Genomic DNA, 10,633 nt, shown 5'->3' with positions numbered 1-10,633 from the left:
AGTGGATTATCATGCAACAAAGTCTACATGCAGTAGCTCCGCAGATTAAAGCTGATTCACCTGCAGCATAAAGTCCACATATGCCACATTTTTCAACTTGACTCAGATTTTATAGGGCCCTTCGAGACTTGTTTATCATTTCTGATGAAACCAAGAGTCTCATTGCAGATTATACCTTTTATTATATATTAGTATTTTTTTTATTGATGAAATTGAGCACTGATCCTTTGTTTCTGCCATGCATTGTATAGGAAGAAGCAAACTGTGGGACTGACAGGTCTGCACCCAGAGGAAACCCACGCAGGTACAGGGAGAACATGCAAACTGTACACAGAAAGGCCCCAGGCCAGAACCAGACCTGCAACCTTCGTATTGTGGGCCAACAGCGCTAACCGCTATGCTGCCATGCTCCTGCAAGGCTGGATAGGTAACATAAAAATGTAAGATCATTTTTCAGGCCAACATTTCAATGTCTGTTTCCTCCAGAGTGTTTTCCTGATCTTCAAACATGAGACAGTGGTAATACTGATTTGATTATGATCCATTTTTAAAGGAGCACCCCCCCCCCCCCCCGTGTTCCCTTCACAGTGAGACTAAGCAAATGTCATTTCACCTGATTGTTTTAGACTGCAGTGCTGTCAATGAAACTCAGCTTCTTCATGAGAAGCCTTGATTGTATTCTCGAATCAGAGGGAGCACACAAAATCCCACAACACATAAATGTTAAGTGAACTTCTCTTCAAGTCCCTCCCTTTTTTCGAAACCCACACCATAGCTTCACTCAAGTCACCGACTGACGCGTGGAGGTTCATGAAGAGGAATGATGAAACGTCTCTAAACACATCAGTTAAATATATCATCTGTTACTTCAAGCTGATTGGGGTGCTTGACAGATATGAACAGCAAAAGGGAAGGCGAGTGACTAGAAGGCACCAATGCATTAACCATGTGATACTATTTATATCAGAGGAGCAAGGGTGACCCAATAACTCATACGTGTTATGCAACATATGAATGGGGCAAAAAAAGAGCATGGAGTATGCACATCTCAGGGGCTTGGATCTCCTTGTCATAGATGCCAATTAGAGTTAATTGCAGCAGTCAGGACACGCTGTGAATGGCTACACTATTGTGAGTGAGATTAACTACAGAGGAGAGAAGGGATTGAGCATACTGAAAGCTGAAAGGGTTCATGTTGAGCGCAGTCAGTGAAGTTTCAGCTACATGTTACACTCTGTTATGAACCGAAGCTGGTAGTGTTGCTCTCACCAACGTAACCTATGGGGAAATGGACAGCTTTCAAAGAATAAACATGCACAACTCATTCATTTATTTATTTAGTTTTTTTTTTTCTTTCAGATTGTAATCCAGAACACGATTATTATTGGCACCTCTGTAGGATTCTGATATGAATCATATTTTGAGACCCATTCTGCTATTAGTGATCAAAAGTACCTGCCATAAATTAAAAGGAGGAGGCCCACTGAATAATTCCTGCTACAGTAAATGAACATCAACTGAAATACTGTCAGTGAATGAGTGAGTGGGGTCCAGGTGGAAGATTAGTGGCTGCTGTGATGCTCGAACACTAATAATTTCACTATAGTAGAACAGGTTTAGTTGTGTTTTGGCTAGTGAAAAATTGCCGTGATCTTTAGCAAACTAATATTCAAGGAACAGCAGTGAACTTTCCGCCTAAATTTAGAGATTTAGTTTGCAGCAGATTTCTAACAGGTAAAGACAGCTGTTCATATGAGGAATAACTACTTTGTGCTGTGATACAACAAGTATAGATTGTGCAGCCCAGTCTGAATCCAGGTAGTCATGTGATTCTGACTACTCACCTGTGGGGGCTCTTTGATGTATCATATTTAATTGTTATGCTAAGTTACTTAAGATTTCAACAGTATGTCACTCATATGACAGTGCTTGTAATGGGGTCATGAACTGCCTCACTTCCAGGGCCACAATATAAACACATAATTAATGGTCCCTTTATTCTATATTGACATTTAAATAAGGAAGACATTATCACCCAAGCAACACCCAAACATCACCAGAAAACCATACGGAAGTCTTACTGCTTTGCCAGTTCTTCTTCTTCTTCTTTTTTTTTTTTTGTAGTCAGTGCCGTGACATCACCTGTGGGAGGGACTGAACTGAATCCTCTTTATTTCTGTGTATGGAGGACAGCAGAGAATATTCTATAGCAACAAATGCCTGTTGGGCATAACATGTTCCCAAACTGAAAAAAAAAAAAAAGAAAAGAAAATCCAACAAGTGAGGCAGAAGCCGGATTGACTCGGCTGTTTGTTACAGTGCTTGTGGGCCTGACAATGATGGTGATGATGATGAGGAGGAGGAGAACAATGATGATGAAGCAAAAGTAGAGCACATGTGATATCCAGCACACTCCACTGTCCTTTTACATGTGCTATTGTAACCCCCCCCCCCAAAAAAAAACAAAAAAAAACTAAACTAAACATCACAGCAGATATGGCTCCATGGTAGCTCCATCAGTTTCTGCCTGCTTTTGTCCCACTGACACCACAGTGGTGACAGCACTGGGTGTGCTCCTTTAAACGAGCCTTTGCGCATAGCCTGCGAATCACCACAACTGCATCAGTGCTGGATAGGTTGCTTAGCAACTGGACAGCACAGAGATCCCTGTAGAAAACCTCCTCTGTATGAAACACAAGCGCGTGTGATTGTTGAATTTTGACGTGCGGGTGTTTGCAATTTTCCGGTAAGGATGTTTATGTTTCGGGGCGCACACAGAAGAGCGAGCCTTGGTGCTGGGTGCCGATGAGGAGGGGAACAAATAAAAATAAAGAAATAAAGAAATAAAGATTGTGCGTGTTTATGATGGGCGTGCGCGCGCGTGTAGGCCTGTGCGTGTGGGTGCGTGAATGTGCGTGTCTGTTTGTGTGTGTGTGTGTGTGTGTGTGTGTGAGAGAGAGAGAGACGAGAGAAACGTGGTAAAGTAGATGAAATGCATGAAAACGCACCGACACACACTCTCAGCATCCTAATGGGCTTCAGAGAGAATAGACAGACAATTCAGCGCATGAACGGGCTGTCGCTAAGGAATTCACCTTAGGTGTCCCCCCCCCCCACCCCCAGCAGGACATAATTTTAATTTCCACCAAGAACTGTGGGGGGAAAAATCTAGAGGGGACAAAAAGAGATCAGATTTCTCCATCATGTCTCTTTGGACTGTTGCATCTCAGTCAATTGCTCAGTGTTTGGCGCGGAAGACGAGCGGACCACATTAACGTCTCCACACGCCATTTACCGCCGGACAGCGGAGGGAAGTGGACTTTCCAGAGAGCTTTGCATCTTTGACATGAAAACCCGACGTTGTGATCCATGCACAGGCGCATCGGGGGCCATCCATATTTCTGGGCATCTCATTTTTTCAGCAGAGGAGTGATATAGCCTGCTCTGACGTCTGCATCAGATATTACCCAGTGCTTTTTTTTTTTTTTTTTCAATGTACATTTTCCCCTCAGTGACTTTGCGCTGATCTACATCATCATCATCAGCAGCAGCAACGGGGGGGTGGGGGGGAAAAGGGAATGAAGATTTCATTTTTCTTTTTTTTAAACCCACCGCTCCCCTTCAGCCGACCAGCGTTTCCAGCTCAATCAAATATCTTTTAACAACATCACGTTGTGGAATAGTCTGGCGCCGGAGCATTGCTGGAACCATGCCTCTTCTGCAGATTTGGACTGGGAAATTTCATCCACCAATTTGATCATCTAGAGGCTGCTGCTCAGTCATTCATGCCAGTCTTTGTTTTTCCTTTTTGTTCCTTTCTTTCTTTTAAGGGGGAGAATACTTGTCATCACTTTTTAAACTATTGTGTGTGCTGTTTTCTTCTCCCAGCAAGATGTCTGATCCTCTAGTGTTGGTCGAGGGGCTCTGTGACCTGCACGGATTTCCATAGCTGGGGAAAAAGCAGCGGGGACCAATTACCAGATTTTTTTTTTTACGTTTTTTTTTTTAATTTATTTATTTAATCGAGAAGCTTGCTTTAATGAAGACATCGCATGTGTAGATGCAGGATAGTTTATTCGAATTTTTTTTTAAAAAGGCAATTCCTTTTTTTAGGGGGGGGGGGGGTTTGCCAGTTTTTACTTTGTGCATTTTCGGGAGGACCACTGGACTGGTTGGATTAGAAACTATATCTAAGGATTTGTGGAGATGTTGGGTCGTCAAGAAGACAAATTATGTGGAATTTTCTCTGCTCTGGCGGCTTTGTCCTTCGCATGCTTTGTTCAAAGGTAGGAAAACGATTTAAAAACAAACAAACTAACTAACAAACAAGCAAATACATAAATACCATTTCACACCAGTGGACGTGCTCACCGGCGAACGGAAGGCGGAGATGTGGTAGATGGCATTAAGGGGGTAGCCGGGCCTTCCTATTGGAGCCAATGCTGCCGATATGTGCTCTAACACACAGAGCTTCGGCGCGCGCGAGCGTGAAAACACGCGCGTGCACGTTATCGAGCCTATTGTGAAACGTAACCTACTCCCGATATCAAAATGGGGATACACGTACATGTGTGTTGGCTTCTTGGGAGAGAGGGGGGGCTTCCAGCAGCGTCCCGCCGTGAAAGGCAGCCGTTGGTAGGCTACAGTAGGCTGAGCCATGACTACATGATCGGATCAGTCATTCGATCATCCATTGATCACGCTGTGGTAAGCAGCTAGATGTACGGCTTTTAATGCGCTGTAGGCGCTCGGCCTCGCGAGCCCAGTTCATTTTTGTTTTGTTTTGTTTGCTCGCCGTGAGCGCGAGGAAATATTCCCATTCACGTGATCATCTTAATTGCCCGCTTTATTGATCGACCACGATCGAAATATAATCTCAGCAGGTCATCATCACCATCATCACCACCGCCGCCGCCGCTGCTGCTCTCAGGACAGCAGGCAGGGTGTGAGATTTTCAAGAAGATCCTGTAGGTCCTGTGATGTTAACAATGTGAATGACTGCTTCAGCCTTCATGCACACCCCCACAGTGTTCTGTTGATAAAATCCCTGATGGCTACATATCTGCTGTGGCCCACTCATCTGCAGTCACCTCCAGCTTCACTTAAGAGATCGGAGTGGTCGCTGAGGACTGGGTTGCACTTTTTGACATTTTGGTTCCACTGTAATATCCCAGAATAATGGATGAAAGGGCATATTATTGCATGTGTCTCAGGTGTCAGTGGTCTTCTCTCATAATGACGCTCTCAGGTGTCCGACCCACAGAGTCCTCGGACTGGTCGAGCTTGATGAACAGCTGCACTAGCTGTGAGCTAATTGAACAGTGCTTCCCCGACTGAGCCAAGGGCTAGTACTCCTATCAGGGGAGCAATTTTAACCCACCTCTCCCCCTTACGCTCATTCCACACCCTCCCTGTAACAAGGAACCTCAGCTGGAGAGCAGCTCCCGGTCAGGTGATGCAGGTCGTGGCACCAATGTTATAAGTGTCAGCCAGACTATTGCAGACTGTACATTCATCCTGAAGATAGTCTGTCTCCTGCAGATCGACAAGGCCTCTGACAATATAACGGTGTGGGGGGGCTTTGTTATAACCCCAACCTTATTTAAATACATACACATGGACTCCTGGCTGAACAGGTCAGCCAAAGAAAAGATGCCATTTTCCCCCATGAATGCATTCGTTTCAAAGAACTGACATCAGTAAAATGTTTGATCGTCTAATCAGTTGATCATCCGATCAGCTGTAGGTGGTGCAAATGCAGACCCGAGGCACATTTTCAAACCTTTCTCGTGGCAACAGCACAAGAGTTGATGCATAGTTTTAAAATCATGTTCAATTATGAAAAGATTTAAGTGAAGAGCTTTTCTCCTGCTGTTAGGTGGCAACATTAAAGCTGAAGCCGAGAGTGAAACAGACAAAATATGACAGCTCAGTGCTTACTTAACATGAACTGAGATTCACTGAAGGATGGATGAACTTATGTGCAGTTTAAAGCATCCCCATGTTCCCATGTTCCCGTGTCGCTATAAGTGCTTCCTCCTAAACGCAGCATTCATGGAATGAATGAAGGGAACCTATAGAAAGTGCCAGTGTCATAGTTTTCACGCTTCATCATACAGTAGGTGAACTGTAGGGAAACAAAATGTCTATGTCTTTAAAATGGCTCTTAGAGTTGTGGTTTGTGCCCTCAGCTCCTCCACTGGAAGCACCGGAATGTCTGTGGCCAAGACCACCGTGGACAAGTTGCTGAAGGGATATGACATCCGTTTAAGGCCTGATTTTGGAGGTACGTGTTATGACTGCATCAGTTTTTTTTTTTTTTTTTTTTTTTTTTTTTGGTGCTTTATTTATTTATTTATTGGTTGGGGGGGGGGGGGGGGGGGGGGGGGGCTCAAGCCCTGTTGCTGAGGGTATTTTCAAGTCGAGCTTTGTACACAACAATATTTGTGAGTCATAGTGCTGAAATCCTATCAAGAGTTTTGCTGTGGCAAAATATAGGGAATAGCTTTGAAGTGACTGCTACCGTGCCATTATTATGCATCTGTTCACATATCAAAGATGGCTGCTCCCTGAGAATCAGGCCGTACATGCCGAAGAGCAGTCAAACACAGTTTTTTGTTTATTTCTTTGTTTTTAAATCAGGACTACTGAATACATTGACTTCAATATTTTTCTGATTAGAGGTGTTTTACAGCCTCCTTGTATTATACAGAAGTGTCTCTGAGCGTTTGATTTGCAGATCAGGGAAAACACTTTTGCCCCATTAACTTTTATTGGAAATTGTGCATCTTTTACATCCGCTCATTAGAATAGCAATATTTTGATAATTGCTGAAAATAGAGGGTGTGGGGGACAAGTCATTAGAGTATGTCATTTGGGTTGATTGTTTTACTGATGCTACTGAGGAACAATAGATATTAAACAGAATAAAAATAGTTTATGTTTTGAACTAACCTATCGATAATGACTTAGATAATTACAGGGATACATTAATGTGAAATGAATGTTTGGGGGGAAAAAATAAAATAAAATTGCAGATGAGGTATGGCACGTGTACTTAAAATGTATAGGATCAGTTTGGAGAGGTTGTTAAACACGGTGCTTGGTCTCTGCAAGGCTGCTCACTAATGACATCATGACCCTGTCTGAAAGCCATAGTGATGTCTCCAATTTAATACAGCACACAAGGTTGTTTTCAGGTTCAGCTTCATCCTTATTGTAATCATTGATCCCATGTATTCAAAACTTTTTTCTGAAAGACTTACAGCCATACAATAGTTACTAAAAAAGAGAAAAGACCACTACCAAAGCGAGTAAATGTCGGTGTGTGCGTTTAACAATTCAAACAGCTCAACTCAGTGAGATAGAAGAAACAGCAAACTATGTAAAGCTCAACATTATTCAAAATCTTAAAATTGCTCCTCCTTTAGTTTGTCATATGTTTATGTATTTATGAAATGAAGTGTAAATATATGTCAGAAACAAAGACATTCCAGTCAGCTTATTCAAAAATAAACTCTGATGAGAGGCGGATAGTGACTACTGTATGTGGCATGACTCGCCTTCAAAATATCTGAACGTGCAATGCAGCCAAGTTGGATTACATGAGCTGAAATCATGAAATGATTAAAAATGATAATGTTGATGAAAAACTTCATCTATTTTGATATACCATTTTTCTGACATCATGTTTTGGGAAAACCGAGTATATGTGATATATTTATTTGTAATGTGTGCACAGACTTTATAATCCTTATTAAATTCAGCAGATACAGACTAAATGGTGCTTAATATGCATCTATTATTCACCGGTACCTTTTTAAATTGACTGTAGGCACACCACACTTGATGAGAATGAGATCAAGCATCGAAAAACATATAGCAGGTGTGGCTCTTCATATGAGCCTCCTGTGGTTGGATGCGCTGCCAAAAGCAGTTCACTCTGTTGAAGGCTTGTGTGAAGCATGTTGGGCGGATGCTATTCGTCGGAAGAATATGCTATAGCTGAAATTATGACTTCATTGTGTTTTGGAGCGCTGCCATTCCAGAGTCATTACAAGATGCATAACAATGACGGTCAATATTACTTTTGAACATTTCACATTGAAGAATTTATCACTTGCATATTTAATTTCATTGGGAAGTTTTCATCATGCAAGGATAACATTTTAAAGTCATGGTTTCACGGTTTTGTTTGCCCCAATAATGTGATACTTATACCGTCATTTTCTGCAGAGTATAATTTTTTGCTTCTATGGCTTTTGGAAAACTACATCAGAACAGTTTTTTCAGTTTTAGTATTATCGTCAATGACAGTGACCATGTCAATGACAGCACAGGCCACAGGCACCAAAATGGTAGATGCTTTAAGTTGTTATACATTCATACACAACAGCAGAATGCAACACACACTTTTCCCACAACTTAATTATCAAGCTCTGCATAATTGGTGGAAATTTGATTTGGTGGACCTGGCTTTTATTTCCTTCCTTTCTGCAGGAGAGAATGAAAAGGAATCTTACTCTTACTACTTGTAAGCAGAATATTGACAATATGTTATCGGTATCACCATTGTACAGTACAGTGGTTAAAGTTGCTACATATTCAATCAAAGAGTAAGGACTTATGGACAAATCATGCAACACCATCACTTTGTGTTAACTATTGCTGTAAATTCAAAGCAAAACTAGGATAAAATGTAGCAGGATTTTTATTTATTTATTTATGGTCCTGTATGAAATTGCTAGTACTATCCACATAGATATTGGTTGCGTAAAGATTTGTTGGTAATAGCTTATTACCATTCAGCAGCCTTTGAATGCATTGATGTGGGTAGAGCAAGTTTTAAAGAGTGAGTGTCCCAGGCAGAGAGTAACTGTGCTTTACCCTCAGGCCAGGGAGCTGTAGTCCATCATGTCTTGATGTTTCGAACATCAGTCAGCTACTTCTGTCATGACACAACTGCTGACGACCTTCAGCTCTCAAGATTCAACAAAGAGGATTTTAATTTAGCACCATTCTGGACTCTGACTATTTCTTTAACAGCTGAGCCAACACCCGCATTTAAAATAAAAAACAAAGCCATGGTTTGAAGGGTCAGAAATTGCTTGCCAGGGTGGGTTGCTGTACGACTTTAGTGATATGCTGTCGGCTGACTAGCAGTATATGCAGAAGAAGAGCCTACCCTGCTCCGGTTTGGATCTAAACTGCAATTCAATATATATACATAATGTATAGAACGCAGAGCAGGCAGCCAGACTCAAACTGAATGATGAATAAACATTCTTGAATAACAGTTATTGTTGCTGTTTTTTTAATATAATTTGCAAACTTAAGCCTTTGTTCAATTTTTACCGACTGATCCATCATTTGCAAATTTATCTGTTTTCTGTCCATCATTATCTGTTTGTTTGGATTGTAGCCCTTGGTTGAGACTTCCAAGTTGCTCACGGTCATAGAGCTGAATCATAGACCACAACCCCCATATGACCTGGATAGATTCAGATTCAGCAAGGTAACTAGAGCATTGCAGACGTACAAGAGACTCTATCAGTTTTTAAACCATACTACGAACATTTACCCACCTTGAATCATCATGTTTCTTTATTCCATTGGGCTGTTCTGTACTCAGAGTATTTGGGAATCAATTGATATAAGAATGTGTAAAATTAAAGCTGACTGCTACTGAAGCTAGTACCTGAAATAAAATAAAAGATGTGCTGTGCAAAGGGAGAGGAAATGCTCAGCGTTCTGCTTTGTCATCGCCATGTCTGTCTGTCTTTGTGCTTCTCTTTGGAAATGTTAGTCCCTGTTAAGGCTTGAAAACCCATTTCTGGACAAAACTGATATGCACTGCTCGAAATGTCTTTTTGTTAATGTCTCAACCTATGGCAAAGGGTGAAACAAGTTTTAGCTGCAGCTTTCTTGTGCATTTACTGTTTAGTCATGGTTTAGTCCTTTAATTTAACTTGGCACCAAAGGGGCAAACACTGTTAAGAGAAATACATTCTGCATGAAGCCAAATCTTGCATGATTTTCAACTCATGCTCAGATAGAATAATGTGCTATTTGTGTTCTCATCTTCTAGAAAGCATGCCTGCTCTGGCACAAAGATGAAAAATGACTTATTGCAAAGGCGACATGATTTAACAAGAAAGTTCAGACACCTGGATCAGTTTCAGAAAGGCCTGCTTGAAAACAAAGAAAAGTATTTTGTTAGATTGAGTTTGTTGGTGTATGAACTGGTCAGCCCAGTGAGCCAATGTTACGGTGGACGGAATAGATAGAGCTAATGCTTTACCAGTCGTCCTTGATAATAAATAGTTACAAAGTTAAAGGATTGTAACTGTAAACCTTTTTCTTGAACCCCAAACCCCAGATCGCATGAGCTTCTAGCCCCTGAGTTTCCTGTTGGACTTCCTGGAGTCGCCTCAGTTTTAAAATGCTTGATTTATCCACGTCTTCTAGTCAAAGTGTTTCTGCTTTTGGTTGCTGGTCAGTCCTGTGCGTGGTTTATTCTGAAAATGCTCAGCTAGTTTTTCCAGCTGAAAGGAATCAACTACAGAGGTTTTTTCATAAATCTATCACCTGCAAATCTGGAACAGCATGCATTTACATCCCAAAAAAATCTGTA

General features: G+C 41.6%; 1 protein-coding gene across 2 annotated transcripts in view; it reads left to right on the top strand.

Annotated features, from left to right (window-relative positions):
* The first annotated feature begins 4,206 nt into the window (after nucleotides 1–4,206).
* The window catches only part of gabrb4 (gamma-aminobutyric acid type A receptor subunit beta4), a 43,002-nt gene continuing 36,575 nt past the window's right edge, over nucleotides 4,207–10,633 (top strand). The window contains exons 1-2 of one of the 2 annotated variants that reach the window (XM_029518932.1): nucleotides 4,207–4,286; nucleotides 6,192–6,286. In XM_029518932.1, coding sequence (XP_029374792.1) covers nucleotides 4,207–4,286; nucleotides 6,192–6,286 — 175 coding nt within the window. Of the gene's footprint in view, nucleotides 4,287–6,191; nucleotides 6,287–10,633 lie in introns of those variants that run through there. The other variant, XM_029518933.1, reaches the window with a different exon arrangement.

The sequence above is a fragment of the Echeneis naucrates genome, chromosome 14 (assembly GCF_900963305.1).
Source record: "Echeneis naucrates chromosome 14, fEcheNa1.1, whole genome shotgun sequence".
NCBI classification, from domain to species: Eukaryota; Metazoa; Chordata; class Actinopteri; order Carangiformes; family Echeneidae; genus Echeneis; species Echeneis naucrates.
This window is presented reverse-complemented; position numbering and strand designations above follow the sequence as displayed.